The sequence below is a fragment of the Corythoichthys intestinalis genome, chromosome 17 (genome assembly GCF_030265065.1).
Source record: "Corythoichthys intestinalis isolate RoL2023-P3 chromosome 17, ASM3026506v1, whole genome shotgun sequence".
Taxonomy (NCBI): domain Eukaryota; kingdom Metazoa; phylum Chordata; class Actinopteri; order Syngnathiformes; family Syngnathidae; genus Corythoichthys; species Corythoichthys intestinalis.
The window spans coordinates 44,528,505-44,548,187 of record NC_080411.1 but is presented as its reverse complement, the minus strand read 5'-3'; the positions used below and the strand labels follow the sequence as shown (position 1 = coordinate 44,548,187).

The window sequence follows — 19,683 nt, the reverse complement described above, 5'->3', positions numbered from 1 at the left end:
AGCCAAAAAGGTTCCCGACCGCTGGTCTAGCCAGTTCACTCACACGCACACCACACTCATATTATTCTATCATTTCAATCTAAATTTCAATGGTAAGCATTGAAATATAATTTATTTATTATAAACCTATTATTATTGCTGCTGCCTTTTTCTATTTTTTTCACCACCTGCACTATCTTTCTTGGAACCCATGTTGATTTCTCTCACAAGAAAATGCATCTTCTGGTATGGATGGGACCTGTTGGGGTGGTGACATCACGGTTACTTCCTTACGGCAGGCCCCGCCATTCACGCACCTCTTTTAACACACCACACACATCATACCCCATGGGGGAGCGCCAGAAAAGGGCGGTGGGACGGGCGGCTGGGTAAAAATTCCATGCAGCGGTCCCACTACCCCAAGCCGAGCTCTTCTATTTTAATGCATACAATACACTCCACACAATCCAATCACGGTGCTGGGTAATGGTTGCCAGTCTGGGACCTGGCAGCCACAGTAATAGTTGGGTAGGTGGGTCCCACTCTATTTCTGTATGGCGTGGCTCCCGGGCGTGGCCTCCTGTAAGATGTGCTCTAATGCTTTTGCACGCTAAGGTTAATAATGTGTGTTTAAAACTATTAGCTATAACTACTTTCTTACTTAACAGTCTTAAGGCCTTACAAAAGAAAGAATGTGTCGCGGAAGGTCACATTCAACTGAAGGACAGATGCCCAGCTTGACCCAGAGGGGCAGATTTCCTGTTTTAGGTTTCTATTGCTGACCATAAAGTTTCAACACAATTAGACAAGACAAATAACTGCCCGCATTCTTTTCTCAAGATAACAGCTATTTCTCAAGATGTGAAACTCACACATGTATGTTGAAACTTTCTCATTTGTCAATAAAAGCTGCGCTCCTCAGGGGGAAAGTCAGATAAGCTTGTGAGCCACGCGCTTCGCATCAACTTTTCTCCTGACGGCCGTCAGCATTTCTCCGTTCGTGGTCTGATCCTCCTTCCATCCCTTTCTGGGTCTTTAATTAATTACAAAAGTGAGTTTAGACCTAACACCTCCCCTCTGGCTGGGCTGCCGGCTGCGGGAGCGGCGAGAGGTCAGTGCTCCGATCTCACGTCACCCCGCGGCAGCTCCTCGGCGTTCTCCTGCTTCCGCCTTCCCCTCTCTTCTCTGCCTGGGCGCTCCAGCGCTAGTCGCTGCCTGGGTGTCGGTGTGTCTGCTGGATGTCGCCAGCTTCGGCAGGGGGGCCCCTGCCCAGGGCTTGGTGGGCCGTTGGGGGTCCCGCGATGTGCTGTGCCGGTTGGGGGGATGCAGCTGTGGCCCGTGGGCCGGGTGTGCGTGGGTGGGGTTTGGTGGTGCGTCCCCTCTTCCCATACCTGAAGACCTGTTGATGGGGGCACGGGTTGCCCGGCAGACCACCCCTGGGGGGAGATGATGGCCTCTTTGCTGGGCAGCGGGAGGAGGGGTGGACTGCGCTGGGGGGGGTGGGGTGGGGAGCGGTGCTTGCGCAGCATTTCCGCTCGTCTGCGTGGCTATCGAATGTTTGATGGGATTCGCGCATGGCTGGATGTATTGGGCGTGCTCGGGTGGAAGACCTCGGTACGGAGGTAAGCGATGGGGCGGCGTAGGGTGGGTTGCCGACGGGCTCACACTCAAAAGGGATTCAAACAATTACTGGGTTCTAGATCACAGGACTGATTAGTGTACACTCCACCCCACCCAATTACTTATCTTCTAGGCTCCCCCCTCTTTCCCTGGTTAACAGGCCCCCTACATGGTGTCAACTGGAAATACACATATACTAGCTGACGATAGCACCAACATATTCATAGTTAGTGTAGGCGTTCAATGTATTTCTTGTTGTTGATTGTGTTTCCTCTGTCTCTCTGTCCTTCTTTTTTTCTTTTCTCTGTCCTTCTTTTTTTCTTTTCCCCCATAACCCCTTCCTGTTCGCTGCTTTGTCTTTATAAACAAGTTATGTTGAAGGATCACAATGTAGTATGTCATACTCCATTGTGGAACATTAAAACTGTTCAGACCAACCGGAGACTTAGACTTCCATTCTCCGTGTCAAACAGCTGAACAGGACAGGTTTGAAAAAAAAAAGAAGAAAAAAAGAAAATGCATCTTGTGGGAAAACAATGAACTTGGGACGCTGTCATTGATCGTCGTATTTAGAGCATGTCGTCATATGTTGAGACAAATGATGAGTCAAATTTTATGCCGGATGTCGACGGGATCATATGTCGATGCAATTGTATGTTGAGGTACCATTGTGTAAGTGGAGTGTGAGCGTGTGGTAGATAAGTAGAATCTGTGTAGGAACAAATGTGAACAGGGCCCGGGTGCGATAAGCATAAATGGGACCTCCAAGTGGACCATCCAACGGGGGTGGGGGTGCTAAGGGACAAATATCCGCGGGCACCTCTACATTTTCGCAAGCCCCTCAAGACGTGCAGGCGGAAATATTTTTGGCGGGCCCCTTCAAACAACCAGCTGGCAGACATATTTTAAACACTATATTACAGTTCCGCACATCATCTTACCTTTGACTGAATTTCCAATGCATTGTGCATGTTACGTCCCTGAGTAGAGTATATACAGTACATACTGCTTCCTTTGGCAGATGGCCAATACTGTTAAATGCAGACTTTTTGCATCGATGGCATCCAGCATATAAACTGCCAAATATACACTTTCATGCAAATGATTTGACGAGTTGAAAGTCTCTTTCTTTCAAATTCAAAACTCTAGCGACGGTTATAGGGAACAGCTGTGACAGATTAATAGGTCCCCAATTTCATAGCAACCTCAATCAAATGTGGGACCAAAGCTGTTTTAGAAAATGAATGACAAGCTAATTCTCATGTGCATGCAATGTCCTCACCATCGCGACATTAGCAAGTTATCATAGGAATCGATTCACTTTTTTTTTTTTTTTTTTTAATTGCTGGATGACATACATTCAGATTATTATAATCATTTTTCCCACACACTAGTAGGCTAGTAGAAATGATCAAAACATATGAGTTGAGATGAGATGAGGCAAAATTTCCCATGTTTTTGTGCAGACGTGTTTAGTGTGCCTGTTTCGTGACAGTATGTGTCGAGCCGTTGGACCACTGCAGGGAGCGAGTGCGCTCCGTCCATCTGCTGCTCCTGAATGTCAATGTATTCCAGCACACCCCAAGGGAACTGCCGGGGTAATGCCGTTCACGCTTAATTGGGTGACAAATCCAACAAACATGATTGTAAACACCCTGAAAGGGATACCTTGACATTTTGATTTCAGTCGGTTCTGTGTTACATTGTTGTCGACGATTGTCGTGTTCTCGCTGCGGGGTATTTGGCTCGCTCCAAGTTTATGGTGTCTGTCCATCTTTACAACAACTAATCACTTTTACAAGGGTAAAACAGGGTGGGGTTTAAGCAAGTTAAGCATTCGAGTCATGGTTAGAGCACTTTTGAAGCAGCACCATGGCTCAGTTTTGAAATAGAATCTTTGACTCAGCCTGGTTGTAATTCAGTCAGTGCTCTTCATTTCATATCATGGCCGTCGCCAGGCATATTTCACTGGGGCAGGGCCCCCAGGATTGATCTGCAGTGCCGCAGTAAAATTTCACTGCAAAAAAAAAAAACTCTGGAGTTTTAAATCTACATAGCATAATTTAAACAATGCACCCATTTAATATGGTCATATTACTCTATTTACTCCACATACACGATCTGCACATGGCTCCTTAATATGGTCATCTATGCACGTAACTTTGGTTGTGATAGGCATATGTGTTCATACTTCTGCAAAGAGTGGGGTGGCGTGGCTCAGTGGTAGAGTAGTTGTCACCCAACCCAGAGGTTGTAGGTTCAATTCTCCACTCTGATGAACTCGTCTAAGTGTCTCCTTGAGCAAGACACTGAACCCCATGTTGCTCCTGGTGCTGTGTCACCAGTAGGTGGATGGCGAGATAGTGTAAAGCGCTTTGAGCGCCTTGAAAGGTGGAAAAGTGCTATATAAGTATAACACCATTTACCAAAGCACCATCAGGAGATATGCTGCGTTCATTTGTATCGGAAGATCTGAGTTCCCAAATTAAAAAATCGTTCTGCTGTGTTGTAAAGTCATAATGCAGGATAAAATCAGAGTTGCTACAAAGTACAGCAGCCCATTTTAATACTCCAACAATACATCACAAGTTGAGTGATTGTTTAGCGTTTTTTATAGACACCATGGAATAGAGAATCATTTTTTTGATTACTCCAACACGTGAATGCAGCATCAACATGATGGTGCATGTGCCAATCATACAGTCGACGGTACAAATGACATCTTACCACCTGCTTTACAGGTTAATGCCAGATCATTTGCCCATCCTTTTTTTTTACCTCTGTGTTGATGTTTGTTTGGTCGTCTATTATCATGAATTGTGAATTTAAATGGTTCAACTTAACCCTTTATGTCTGAGCTCCAGACTAACATTTTTTACTAGGAGCACAGTGGCCCCTAACTTAAAAGTTTAGGGGCGCAAGCTGATGATTCAGGGACACACACTGTAAATCGACAAGTTTTGCTGTAATTTTCACAGTTTAACTGATAATGTCATAATAAATACATAAAACTACAAACCTATGACTATATATTTTATTCTCTATGAGTTTTGACATCAACCAGTATACTGCTTACAAATGAGGTTAAGTTTTTTTTTTTTTTACAGAGACCCAGCTTTAACATGGATGCAGAGTGTCCCATTCATGACAAAAAATACATTTACATATATGAAAAAGAAGTTCAAAAAACCAGAATCTTAAAATAATCATGTGTTTAGGTCAGGGGTCAGGAGCCTTTTTGACTGAGAGAGCCCAAACACCCAACATATTTTAAAATGCGATTCCACAGAAGCCATAGGCCTACTGCCAGCTTGTCCGAGTCTGTTTTGTGAGCACTGTTTCTTTCGTGAAGGCATTTGAATGCATCACACGGGAGGGAGAGCATGGTCATGCTCTGCTTTTACAAGCAGTCGCAGAGTTGCGATTGAAATAAATCTTGAGAAAACGACAAAGTCTAACATCATTACTAAGTATGTTACAATCGTTGCGCAGTTGTGCACTCAATACTTCAAAAATACCAAATAGAAACATGGTGTAGCACCGCATTTATTTCCTGGAAGCAACTGGTAGGCGGAGCCTCTCGGGGCGGCCGTGTCGTGAATCTCGCTCTCCTGGAAGTGGCCCGGAAGTCTTTTTCTTTTGCAGTTTCCTTTGGCAAACCAGCTCGATACATTACTGTAAACTGATCGATTTAGCCGTGAAGGAGTCTTCCTACTCATCGCGCATATGCTCGCATTTGCTCTAATTTTAATTGCATAATGCCCCCATTTGGGGGCAGTCTGGAGCCCTGTACGTATCAGGCAGTTAACTGTTCGCAAATTGAAGTAGCAGATACTAGCATTAGCAGTCCCTTACTGTAGCTAACTGGCTATGAATACATTTACAATTAAATGCGATTTGAGTGTGAGGCTCTGACTCAAAAGCTTTGTCATAATATTATGTTGATATGATATGTGGTATTTGTACTGTATCAATACTGATGTTATTTATTGCTACGTGTTTATATGACCAGAATGAATAGAATCAATCAATATTTTAGGTCACAAACACTGATGAATTGCATAACCAGGGTCCCCCCAGGATTGATAAATCTAAATTCAAGACCTTTTTTAATGCCATTTCAACTGAAAATTAATACTTTTCTCGCACCCATTATTTAGATCATATTGAATCATATTAAATAAATAAAGCACTGAACATCAAATTTAACCTCAATTACTAAGTGTGTTTGACAAAAGAATGCACATATATTGAAGATACAATTAAAACACATTTAAAGTAACATTATAAAGTCTGTCAGAATTTTTTTAAACACACACACGCACACAATAATTATGGACAAAAAGAGGAGGAGGACAGGACTCAGACCAGCCATCTTCTGTAACAGGCTAGCCGCTAGTGCACCTGCCAAGACCCCAGTGAACATGGCTAACTCTCGAGTTAAAACGGCGAAATTCACATTCATTCGAAAGGCAAACCGAAATGTTTAAGCAGGTCCACTGCCTTCGCATGACCCATAAACTGCAACCTAAAGTATCTGGCTGTAACTTGAGTCCCTATCACATAAAAACAACGGGAATATCGCGGGACTTAACCGTGCAGCAGTTGTGTGTGAAAACAATTTCCCTTGTCGACTGACATGGGAAGCAGTGTGCGTGAAAGCAGGCGTTAAATTCCCGGATCACAGCCAATGGCTGATGACTTAAATATCATAGCGGCAGCCGATGTAACTTCCTCCCTCTTCGCAGTAAGAGGAACAGCGGTAAACAAACATCGCAATTATAAACATAGCAAGCTGGAAACAGCTAAATTAAACTGAAAACATGACCAAAATTAATATGTCAATTATTACGTCGGGCCGGGCCAGGGTTCTTTCTCGCTAACTTTTTGAAATAACTATATATTAACGATGTATGAATGATAAACTAAGGAATACTTGTTATAAAATAAATAATTTGGATCAAAAAAAAAAAAAGAAGACAATGTATGGTCATTGCCGAGCCAGAGCGTGCCTATACGCCCTTTTTAATCTTCCCCTCTGCGAGTCCACAAAACAGCGTCTGTTTATTTATATTTAACAAACTTTTCCAGCGTTATTTCGTTGTGTAAATAAATTCATAATGATCATAACTGAGAATTCGTTATAAAAGACAGGCTTTTATGCAGGCATCGTCACAAATGTTATCACACAAAACGCGGGTCGGGCTTTAATACCCGCGGACCAGTTTGGGTCGGGCTATTTTACCTCTATCTTAAAGTCTCGATGAGCTTAAATTGGCTTCAGTTATGAAGTCGGGAATGCTCCCTCCGGAAAAAAAAAACACGATTTGAACAACATTATGTTTAACAAACTTTTCCAGCGTTATTTCATTGTGTAAATGCATTAATGAAGGTCATAAAAATATGTAGACTATTTAAACATTAAGAAAATGTGCGTTTTTTTCTGCCAACTGAAAATTGGTTACAAAAGACAGTTAAGACATCGGGAACGCTCCCTCTGGAACAAAACGCAATATGACCAACACTGTGACAGCCGATGCCGACCAAAAAATGACGTAATATCCGAAACAGATCACCAATGGACTCGTTTGAAGTATATGAATGGTGGTCTGTTTTGGTGTTCAGAATCCACAATACTTCTGCCTGCAGGGTTTTCGTTCCACCGACAAACGGACGCATTCCCGATGCAGAGGTGGATGGATTCTCCGTTTTGCCGGTTGTGGTGGTTTGGCACGCACGAGTTGCATTTCGATTTGTAGTGCAGTGCATCGTAAAAATTCTATGTGTCATCTTCGTTATGGATTAAAAAAAAAAAAAAAAAAACTTTGTCACGGTTAGGTTGCACTGAGATGCATTTGAAAATTAGGACCACGGTGAAAAAAGTCCAGACTTACAACAGCTAATTTAATACTTTTAATACCTTTATTAATGGAAAACTAAATTCAATGCTTTCTTAATACTTTTAATAAGCCGCGGGTACCATGATAACAGTTACAGTCATATGTCCCTATTTCTGTCCAGACAAAGTAGAGCAGCAGAGTGTAGGAAGAGGTGAATGACAGATAGAAGTTGAATAGCATGAGGAGAGGTGAATTGATTGTCAACAAGGGATGCCCCAATTTTGATTTTGAATATTGATGGCTGGAAAACCAAAAAGGAAAACAAAAACAAACAAAAAAAACTGCACTTTTTTACAGGCATTTGCATTTTTTTTTTTATATATAGTTTAAGGTGCTATTTCCGACTTTATTATAGATACGTAAGTGCTAAAAAAATGTGGTCGCTCACTAGTGTCCTAGGTGTTAGGTCTACTGATGCCCCGTTTCATATGGAGTGGTTTAAAAACTGTACTTAATATAATGTCACAGTAAAAATATTGTTTTAATGAATCGAAACAAATCTGAAACAAAACAAACCGTGTGACGTACCTGCTTCATATGTTGTGGCATGCGCCGTCATACTCCAAGTGCTTGATTTTCGACCTTTGGTTACCATTACTGCAAACTCGTACATGGTATTTGGTTTGAGGCCAGTGACGGTATGGCTCAGGGTGGTGGTGTCTGCAGACTAGAAAACAAAGGCAACATCGTTTAGTACTGTATTTTTAGTATTGTATTTTTAAGTCACAGTTTTTTCATAGTTTGACTTATACTTACAGTATATATGTATATATATATATATATTACTAATTACTTCTTCCAAAAAGTAATTGAGGTAATAACCTCATTGTAAGAGTAATTAGTTACTCAGCAAAGTAACTGACATTACTTTTCATGTTCTACACATTATTACATTGTACCTTGTATAAAGTCTTGCACATCAAAAAAGAACTGATTTTTTTCATTCTCCCACCCAAAAAAAAAAAAACAGGTCACAATTTTTACATTAAAAAAAATAAATAAATAAAATCACCTATATAAGAGTGTAACAGTATACAAACTTTCAAATGCTGTGAGGTTAAAAAAAAAAAAAAAAAAAAAAAGCCTTTTTGTTTTTCCTGTTGTACTGAACCCGCACCGAACCATGGTACAGTACGTACTGAACCGTGACTTGTGTGTATCGTCACACCCCTGATAATTATGCAGGTGAGGTTCTGAATCTCCTGCCTCTGCTCTGTTTGATTAAAAAACATTACACAAGGTTCATTGATACATCATTTAAGAAAAGTTTAGGGCAAGTGGCTGTTTTTGGTTGTAAAAAACAAAAAACAAAAAAACATTATTATATTGTAACGTCTACAAGGACAACGCCAACTTGGTAATGATAATGCATACTCAGCAGGAAAATAGTACATTATTTTCAAATAATTGTACCCACCTGGATGCCACGAACTTTATGTAAAAAAAAGTAGCCTGAGAGTTTCAGATGACACTCTCACGCTAAATGCTAACGCTAACGATAATGCAAAGGCTTTGCTAACGCTCCAAGCCACCTAGCCAAACATCATCGCCTTTGCAACGGCGTCACCAACCCTTTCCGCCTCTCCATGCCCTTTTTGCTCATTCCCAGACAGATGTGATAAAATTAGGCAACTCGTTCTTCATTCAACCAAATAACACGCACACATCCTCAGTAACAGTAAAGGCGTTGCAAAGATGGGAAAAGTAATTACTTAGATTACTCACTACTGAAAAAAAATTACACCGTTAGAAATATCATTATAAACAACACTGGGAGTTACTTATGTGTGAAATTATTAACACATTATATTATTTCACATGTTATTTTCACACTAAACTGCAAGAGGGGGCTCAAGACCTGTGTTTAAACTTCATAGCTATGTTACGTTAACATACTGGACACGTTCACAGTTCGTATATCGTACACTTATTCAGCATATTGTTAAAGATTATTTTAATTTGCCTTTCAAGATTACATATCTGTTCTTGGTGTTGGATTTTATCGAATTAATTTAAAGAAATACAGGTAGTCTCCGGGTTATGTAAGTCGGAATTAACTATTTTAATGCCCCTAAATACCACCTAAATCGTGAAATATCTATCCAAAAACATGTATTATACCTCAGTGTACTGACCTCGCCAAGATGCCGAAGCTAAGTCCTAGCTAGACAGCTAGCTATGCTCCGAAATGGCGATGTCAGACGACGCGTGTCGTCTGCTGACTTTATTGAGTTGCTCATGAAATCAACAGTTGCAAAATGTAACTAAAATAAAAATGAAATTAAACCAGTTATAGCTTCAATAACAGCAGTTCAAATTTGCGTTTATAACTAGTTGCTGATACAGTAATAACAATCTACACAAACGATTAGCACGCATCATTTAGCGTTATCAAAAACAATCACATAATGTTGACCCAAGTATTTCACCACAAATGGAAACGCACAATAAATGGTACAAAATGTGTTATATTCAGGTATTGCCTCCGTGGATGCTTCACAAGCAACAAATGTGCTCTCAGGCTTGCAGCTGTAATCTGTCCCCTTTCTCTCTCACCAAGCTGCACAGCTTCTTCGTGGGTGGTGTCACTACCCGCAAATGCGCTCTCCCTCGTGTGTGCGTGTGCCTTTTTCTTCGTGTGCGCAAATAAGTTCTTCCTTGTGAGTACATGCGCTCTAACTCGCGTGCCATTAGTGCTACCTGCTCTACGCTTCCTGCGCCAAGGTAAAAGCATGCATCCCAAACCAAAAATCAACATTATTAAAAAAAAATTAAAACAAATAATGAGAGATCGTAAAGTCGAAATCACCTAAGTCTTGTACGTCATAACCCATAGACTACCAGTACATATTTTTTCCTCTCTTCATTGCACATTCTTTGGCTGGTGGGACATACTCAAGTGCTTATAATACTTACCTACTAATACTAATACTTACTAATACTTGTAATATGGTAATTTCATTCTTACAAAGCAGACATTATCAATAGACTTTATAATGTATTGACGGGACACGGGTCGCGGGGCCGATAAATAGGGGGCCTGCATTGTTGGCGAGGCAGTCAAAGCTGACCGAGTGGAATCACAGACAAAGAGCTTTTTTAATTGAAAATTATTGTGAATAAATGCTTAAATCCCCAAATTGTTTACAGATATGGACATAAAACAGTCTCGATTCTTGGTTAAAAGCAAAAAAATGTGGAATTAGCATTTATTTTACGTAAATATGTCGAAGTACAATGGTAGTCTGTTAGTATATGTATCTAGCAGCCGCCTGATGTAAACAGAGCTTTTTTCGTTAAAAATTCTTGTGAATAAATGCTTATTTCCCCAAATTCTTTATAGATGTGGACGTAGAACAGTCTCGATTCTTGGTTAAAAGCAACAACAAAAAAACGTGCAGTTACCATTTATTTTACATAAATATGTCGAAATACAATGCTAGTCTGTTAGCTAATGTAGCTAGCGGCCGCCTGATGTAAACAGAACTTTTTCGGTGAAAATGCTTGTGAATAAATGCTTAAATCCCTAAATTCTTTACAGATATGGATGTAAAACAGTCTTGATTTTTGGTTGAAAGCAAATATTGCGAACTATGATGTCAACGCAGTAGCGGCTAATTGATTTTTTTCACAACGTTTCGAAATGCATGCATGGTAAATATATTATAATTACCTTTAATCCGAGAACAAATCTCTCCTCAGACAACCCCTCCTGTTTGTATGCGGTACAGCTTTTGTATATTTTCAACAGAAATCCGACGTTACATCGTGGCGTGCTTGTGCTTGTGAATAGCTCGTCTTGATGTGGACGGCCCCCTACTTGAATGCGAGCCGCAGTGCATGAGCGATCTGACCCGTTAATACATTATGAAGTCTATGCATCACCTAATTTAAGTTTTTTGGTCTTTTTTGTTGAAATGCTTTCACTGAAAACGATGGCTAATAAAAATAACATGTCTCTGAAAAATCTACTGTCAGTAAAAAAAAAAAAGTTTTGAGCATTTAATTTCATTTCTGATTGAAACCTGATTTACCTTGTACTTGCCACTGGTGGAGTAGCTGGTCTTCCACTTGACAGAGTAGTAGCGGACCTCAGTTGACTTCTGGTTTTTGGTCATGGAATTGTCAGCCCACAAGACCCGTACTGAGTCGGAGGAGAGAGCCACAGCTTGGACCCCAACAGGGGGTATCATGGGAGTGCTGGTGTCTGGCATGGCAGTGGGGTATTTATCAAAGAGATGGAAAAGATCATCCTCAGATGGGTCAATGGGGTCTTATGAGGGTTTGAAAATACGACCAGGGTGTAGAAGTCAATTGAAAATTAATGTGACAATGATTTGTGGTAATTCATTTTGGTATAAAGCACACATGTTATGAAAGGAAACAGATGATTATTTGGAAGTGGCATGCAGTATATTGAGAAGTTGGTTGAAAAAGGAAAGGATGCAAGATGGAAATTGAGAAAAAAGGGAGGGGACACAATTAAGGAGAGAGAAATATAATAATAAGACAGCTGGAGACAATAGTTGTCACTATCAGCAAGAATTAAAGACATACTGGAGACACAGATCAAAAGTGTTGAGAAAAAATATTTATCACATTCCATCGTGCTGTTATTTCACCAAATATTTTTTTTCCTGAAATTATTGTGATCTAGATCAAAATAATGATAAATACCAGCAGTTGCACAAAAAAAAAAGCAAACGCAGGACTGGATTATTGGAAAACATTTTAATTAGGCTTTGCTTTTCTTTGCAACTTTGACATAATGACCTTTTGAAACTGAAGTATAGTGATTTTATTCAGGTTACAAACCCATGAATAATTTTTAGTACTCAATATTATTTTACAGCTATGATAAGGATTCTGCGTCAAAAACTATTTGCACCAACGGCATCCATATGTTTGGATCTGTGTCTGCAGAGAGTCAGTGAGTATGCTTCCTTCAAGTGCTTTCAGAAACATTTTATTCATGAAGCCTTTATATTAATGGGTTGACAACAACACGAAGCTGTATAAAGAATTTCTAATGGGTTAATGCATTTTGTAATTTTCTAGTTTTTCTCTTTGAAATCATTTGAGTTTTCTTTCCAATGTTTGAAGTTTAACTGTTCAGAGGCTAATATATACGTTTCTGACATGCAGCATCTGAACATTTTGCAGGAGTTATGAATGTGACTGCTCAACCAGTAGTCGGCATCATTGAGGAGCACCTGAAGGCAGCAGAACATAATACAGATGCAATGACAGATGTCATAGAGCTGGAATGAGCACTACACATTAGAGAATATATATATATATTTTTTAAATGGTCTGCTTATTCCAGCTCTGCTAGCTCAGATCTATAGACAGTCAAACCTAGTGAAATCAGAAACATAGTTAGAGACAAAGAAAACAGTTGTGAGACATAATACTGGATTGAAAATTGTATTTTTTAAGAAAAAAAAAACCCATAACCTCTGCAAATAAATATATCTGTGAGTCCCAAACCCCAAATATGCACCAACAAAAAGATTTCTGTTTGCGTATGTAATTTTTTTTTTGGTCCGAATTTAAATCCAATCACCAAGTTACTCCATTGTTCATTCCAAAACGGGTGAAAAAAAGCAACAACCAAAAAACAGCAAACGTAAAGGTCATCATCATGATGTGCGTTGTTAAGGACTGTAGTTTCTTTGTGACTACAATATTATCTTACATTCAGCTTAGTGGTGAACCACCAGTGTTTCTATTGATGTGATTGTGAGACTGATAAATGACATCGCAGTCTCAAGCAGTTTTATGAGCAGAGAACTATTAGATTCATAAAACTTGTCAAACAGTTCATACAGGCCTTCTTCTTAGTTCAGACATGGAATCCAAAAAGAAATATATCTACTGTACTGTTGGTCACATGAAGTAACCCTGGAATAGATCCTATCTTTATTAATTGAATTATTTTCATTATGTTCAGACTTACATTTATCCCTTTTTTCCCCATTCCACTTGCTGAATGTGCTGGTCCATTTTTTCCCTTTCAAACGCACGTTTGATTGGCTGATAACTTGACCCCCCCACCACACAGACACACATGAACATTCACACAGCCCCGACAGATTCACGTCAACACCACGCCGAAGTAGAGGGTTATTAGAAGTTTTTTTTTTTTTTTTTTTTTTTTTCGGCCAGCACCAGCAACTGTAAGTAATGTAAAAAGGTTGGGGAAACACCACTAATTTTGGTACTGAAAGTCTGACCTGCATCAGAGTTAGCATAACATTAAACTGTGTGAACATGCTGACCTGCAAAACTACTGCGGTCAGGCCAGCCTCCGCAAAGAACAACAAAGTCAAGCTAGCCGTCCCTCATTTTGATCATTGTTTGCATTATGTGCATTAGGGTAATACAACGTGGTGGCTTCAGAGTGCAAGTCCCTTTATTTAAAAAAAAATACAATTAAAAAAAAAAAAAAAATAAATAAATAAAGAAAGAAACGGGGAGCTATCCAAGAATTTTTCCATTTCAGGGGAAAACTGACATGAACATGAGCAATGTGAAATGAAATAATTTATCAGAATTTCATGAAAGTACTTTGGTTCGAGTTTTGGGGTAGTCTAATATGCCTCAGATGTAGATGGGTCCTTGGATAGCTCAGATTTTTGTTTTCCCCAAATCACTTTTATACGTATTATAATATTTTATTTTGTGTCAAGGGTGCTCCAGTGTCCCCCAGAAGTGGACCCATTCTTGGATATCGCCCTGTTTTTTTTTCAATATAGGGACTTACACTTCAAAATGTTTGTTAAGTAAGATTTTTAAAACAAAGGTTTGAATCGAACGTTGTATCACCTGAACCAATACACGTGAAAGTTAGTACAAATCAATACAGATTTATTTTGTATTATCATTTAGCCTATCAATTAATGAGGTTCATATTTGTGAGAAATGTAGCCCTGACCCTCGTTCAATTATCTGTTTGGTCTTATTAATGTCCCGTCTCCAGCAAAAAGTATACCTGCAGGTTATGCTGTTATATCGTCTCTACCAATGTTAAGACCAAACCTATGGTCTTGAGCATGACCATAATAAGTTGCATGTTATTAAAGAGAGGATAAAATTTTATTAGCATTCACTATTAATAATGGTTTAAGCATTCATGTTTACATGTTTTATAAATTGATGTTTGGACTGTGTTTGAACTCAGAGGTTACTCTATATATGTATGCATGTGGTTATTAATGTTGTTGTGATCTTGTGCTTCTAAAGCCATGAATGGTACTGTATATGTATTGGATCCTATCACATTTCTTCACAGCGAGAAAGCACTGAAATCATACACTACTGTAATAGTAATTATAAAATTCCTACCTGTCAGTGATCGAGTGACAGCACTCTCATACAGTGGAACTCCTTCTCCAGCATTATTGAAGGCCTTCAGGGAAATCACATAGTGTGAGCTTGGCTCTGTCAGATAGAAATAGTGATAGAGAGTTCTTAGGTGACATGCAGCTCATCTTGTATTTAGGGAGAACACATTTTTAATGTACTTCATGAATTTTCATTTATTTTGTCCTCTACAGCCACCCACTGTATTTTTTGGAAAATAAGTCACACCTGATTGATTATAAGGCGCAAAAGTGCATCAATGTACTGCAGTTGTCATTTTTTCCCATCTTTAAACATTGGAATGATCAATCTTACTTTAAGTGATCAGTCTTACTTTGAAAAAAGTAATAAGTTACAGTTACAAATTACTTCTCCCAAAACACTATTGAGTTAGTAACTCAGTTACCTATTGTAAGAGTAATTAGTTGCTCAGAAAAGTAATTGATGTTACTTTTCAGGTTTTACACCTTATTACATGATACATTCTATAACATCTCCCATCAACTATGTTTATATTGATTTAGAGTGATTGATTATATCGATTGAATTCAACTGATTTTTTAATTTAAAAAAAAAAAAAAAAACATAGGTCACTTTTTTCATTTTTCAAAAAAAAAAAAAAAAAAAAAAATTAAAGTCACCTCCATAAGAGTAACGGTAAACGATCTTTAACTTTCAAATGCTGTGAGAAAAAAGATTTTTGATTTTCCTGTTGTACTGAACCAACACCGAACCGTGATCTCAGTACCGGGGTACCTACTGAACCTAGACTTGTGTTGCCTGGTACACCAGACTCACCGCTGTTCCAGCTATTGAGTCTGGCCACCATTCACGCAGATACAATTTCCAGAGCGGAGCAAGCCACAGCAAACAGACAGCGGAGTGGGCCAATCAACGACGGGCAGACGTGACGTTAGTAAAATGACAAGGGCAGGACGAGGGACTTGCGCGCGGAAGTAAACATACGAAGAGAGCGGAGTTTATTCAACATGGCTAGCGCGAGACAAGACTGTTGTCAATGACTCGTGTCGATGTGTTTTTGGTAATTTAAAACTGATTTTACCGTGGATTGGAACATATTCTCGGCTCTCTCGTTCACCATCTGTGTTGTGGAGATGACTTTCGACGCGCAAGAGTGACGTTGCTCGTTAAGAACACGTCACGCAAATAAACGAATCTGATTTGTCGATTGATTTTGTACCTGCTCGAGAGGCCGTTAATGGGTTGGTTCCCAGACTATACTCTCAGTGTTTGAAAAATACAGGGAGAATAGTCTGGCAGAGCCAGGCAAAGACTTGTGTGTATCGTCACGCCCCTAATATACCGTATTGGCCCGAATATAAGACGGTGTTTTTTGCATTTAAATAAGACTGAAAAAGAGGAGGTCGTCTCATATTCACAGTCTAGACATTATACCCATTCACGATGCTAGATGGCGTCAGATATCATTGAAGCGATGTTCTGTCATGATAGATCTCAGCTACTCTCAAGTCTAACCAGTTTGCATTATTTTATTGCAATGTTTTTCCTTATTCAGATTTGTTTCAAGACTACAGTTACAGTTAGACTTCACTTTGATGGTTAATGCAGTTATTGCAATTCTGTTGTTTTATCACAATAGTTTGGTTTATTTACATTTCAAAAACCAGAAGCCATTCATTTACAAATGTGATTGCACTTAAGTTTACATATTTAAATGTTCGGATATTAAGATTTGAATGAGGCAAAATAACATGCTTTTTCTTTTAAATATATTGTTGTAATCATTTGTTTCGGATGTACTGTAATTATTCTCTGTATAAAAATTAATTTGGTGTTCAAAAAGTCTTTTACAAACTTGAGTCTTGAAAAAGAGGGGGTCGTCTTATAATCAGGGTCGTCTTATTTTCGGGCCAATACGGTATATAGATGTGTTTTTCAATATGCAGGTATGGCTCTGAATCTCCTGCCTCTCATGTCTTTGTTCTAGTTGTTTTGATAAAAACATCACACATGGTTCATGGATACGTCATTCAAGAAAAGTTTAGTCAAGTGACTATTTTTGGTGATTAAAAAAATTATATATTATTATTATATTGTGTAGTGTCTACAAGGACAATGCCAACTTGGTGCTGATAATGCACACTCAGCAGGAAAACAGTACAATATTTTCAATTAATTGTACCCACCTGGACAACATGAACTGTTTGTAAAAAAACCATGTTGCCGAGAGTTTAAGATTCTAATCCTAACGAGAACGCGAATGCTATGCTAACGCTCCGAGCCATCTAGCCACTCATCATCGCGTTTGCAACGGCGTCACCACCCCCTCCCCTCCTCCCCCCTCCCGCTGTGCACTCTCCAGGGCAGACAGGCAAGCAGATGGGTGACAAAATCAGACGCTTCAGTCAACTAAATTGGAGTAACACGCCCTTCACATCCTCAGTAACGGTAATGGCATTGCAAAGACGGGAAAAATATTTAATTTGATTACTCCCTACTGAAAAAAAGAATGCCGTTATACTCTAACGCCGTTTTTAACAACACTCGTAATGATTGTTTCATTTATTAATTTATTTATAATTTGTTTAATTTATGGGTTTGATGAATGATGAATACGTGTCTTGGTCACTTGACTGGAACAGTATGATACAGTCATTAAACACAAGAACTCACATAAGGCGCACTGGATTAAAAAGTGAGCTCAGTGGCACGGGAAGTGGGGTGCTGCTGGTGACGCAGCATCCCCTGGTGTTGGGGAGGGAAAAAAGCATTTTGGTAGAATTTTGGGCGGGTATAAATAAATTAATAAATAAATAAAACATATTAAAACACTATCAATTTAACTTTGGGGATTAAATATTTATGCTGATTTTTTTTAATTTTTTTTAATAACATGGTCACCACCTGACACCTTGCTGGCTACAGGGTCACGTTGAATCAGGTGCTATTTGTGAAAAGGGGGCGTTAAACCAAGGCTAATTGGACCTTTTAGTTTTCAAATGTGTTTGTGTGTCATTGCGCCGTCTACCTGCAGTGAATTGCTATATACATTGGTACCTCTACATACGAACGTCTCTACATACAGAATTTTCAGGTTATGAAATGCATCAACGGGAAAATATTGTCTCCTGTTACGAATGAAATTTCAGGATACGAAAGGCAAAAGTCAGACAAGCCAGTATAGCTGGTACTTGCAGCTCCCAGAGTTTACTGAACGTAACATACTGATAGCTGCTCTGCCATTGGCTATTGCCTAGCATTACTGACATCCAATTGGCTAAAAGGGACCTTTACTGTATATGTATGTGTGTATCCCAGTATCCTCTTCATTCGCCCCTCGTGTTCTGACAGCTTTGCATGAGTGTATTAACTTTTATTCTTAGTTTTTTACATTTTATTTTTATGTTTATTGTGTAATAATCAAATCGATTTATGCCTGACTTTTAGGGGGCAAGGAACGAATTAGGGCATTCACATTGAAAACGCCTCTCTACCTACAGAATTTTTAGGTTACGGAACGACTTCCAGAACCAATTATTTCGTAAGTAGAGGTACCGCTGTAATACACGGGCGCTTTTTTCCCCCAATACAAATACACACACTGTAGGTGAAATAGAACGCTGCATTTGTAGTAGCCAAAGGTGGGTAGTAACACATTCCATGTACTCCGTTACATTTGAGTAACTTTTTGAGAAGAAGGTACTTCTAAGAGCAATTTTACGAAGCCATACTTTTTACTTTTACTCTTGTAGATTTGTGAAGAAAAAACACTACTCTTACTCCGCTACTTTGGACTACACAAGAGTCGTTACATTTTTCCTCTTTATTCTACATATTAGATTTCTTCTTCTTTCTAACAGCAAGCATAATAAAGTGCTTGTGTAGTGTAATCCGCTTCCACCAATATTTATTATTTATTTTATTTCACGGACAGCATGGAGGTTTCCCCAGCTGATGCAGTTATCTGAGTCTGACGATGATGAGTCACGTCAATGCGCGAATGCACGCAGGAAAGCAAAACACCTGGACTCATTTATCCGTTCAATTGGTTGACATACTGACATGTGATCAGCAGAGATAGATATCTCTGATTGGTTCAAATGTGCATGTTTTCTGGAAGAGCAAAAAAAAAAATTTGATGCGACAAAAAAAGGGCAATGCGACATAAAATGGATCAAATTTCTAAAAGCAAGGAAAGAGTTGAGGAGGCTTATTTATCATATTTAGTTGTATTTGATCTGATGGGGAGGTTCAGAACATCTTAGCTGTCAATGTGCACTTTGGACTTATATTTGTTCATTTATGTTAGGCTACGTATTCATTTCCTTATGATTTAGAAAAGTCAATGTTTGTGCCATCTTCGAAATATATTCCATTGAACTCTGCATAATATAAGTCATTTCTACTTATTTTTCTGAATGTGTGTCACTTATATCTGATTTATTAGAAAAAAAGTAAATGTTTACATTAACTTCATAAATAAATTTTAATTTTAATATGCACCCTATGTTCTTAAGTAGTTAAAATTGAGATTTGGCATTTAGTATGTGAGGAAATGAGGGAAAATATAAATTAGGAGATTGAGGTTGGGGTTATGGCTGTTTTTGTTAACTTTTATTTTGCAAATCGTTGAAAAAATACAATGTTGAATGAAAATCTGTTTTTATAGATATAACTGTGCTAAAACAATTTCCTTTGCATTTCAGTAGTTTGAGGTTTTGACCCCCTAAAAAATCCTGGCTCCGTGGTGACCTTCACGTCGGGGAGTTCCGGCAAGAAATTCTAGCCACTTTCACCCCTGATTAGTACTAATTAGGACAAGTACTAATTTCACCAA

General features: G+C 39.0%; 1 protein-coding gene across 6 annotated transcripts in view; it reads right to left on the bottom strand.

Annotated features, from left to right (window-relative positions):
• The window catches only part of dcc (DCC netrin 1 receptor), a 520,661-nt gene that overhangs the window by 106,446 nt on the left and 394,532 nt on the right, over nucleotides 1–19,683 (bottom strand). For 4 of the 6 annotated variants that reach the window (XM_057819874.1, XM_057819873.1, XM_057819876.1 and 1 more), the window contains exons 16-18: nucleotides 14,847–14,942; nucleotides 11,534–11,772; nucleotides 8,028–8,166 (exon numbers count right to left, since the gene is read on the bottom strand). In XM_057819874.1, the coding sequence (XP_057675857.1) occupies nucleotides 8,028–8,166; nucleotides 11,534–11,772; nucleotides 14,847–14,942 (474 nt within the window). The remainder of the gene's footprint in view (nucleotides 1–8,027; nucleotides 8,167–11,533; nucleotides 11,773–14,846; nucleotides 14,943–19,683) is intronic. The other 2 variants (XM_057819875.1, XM_057819878.1) reach the window with 1 other exon arrangement.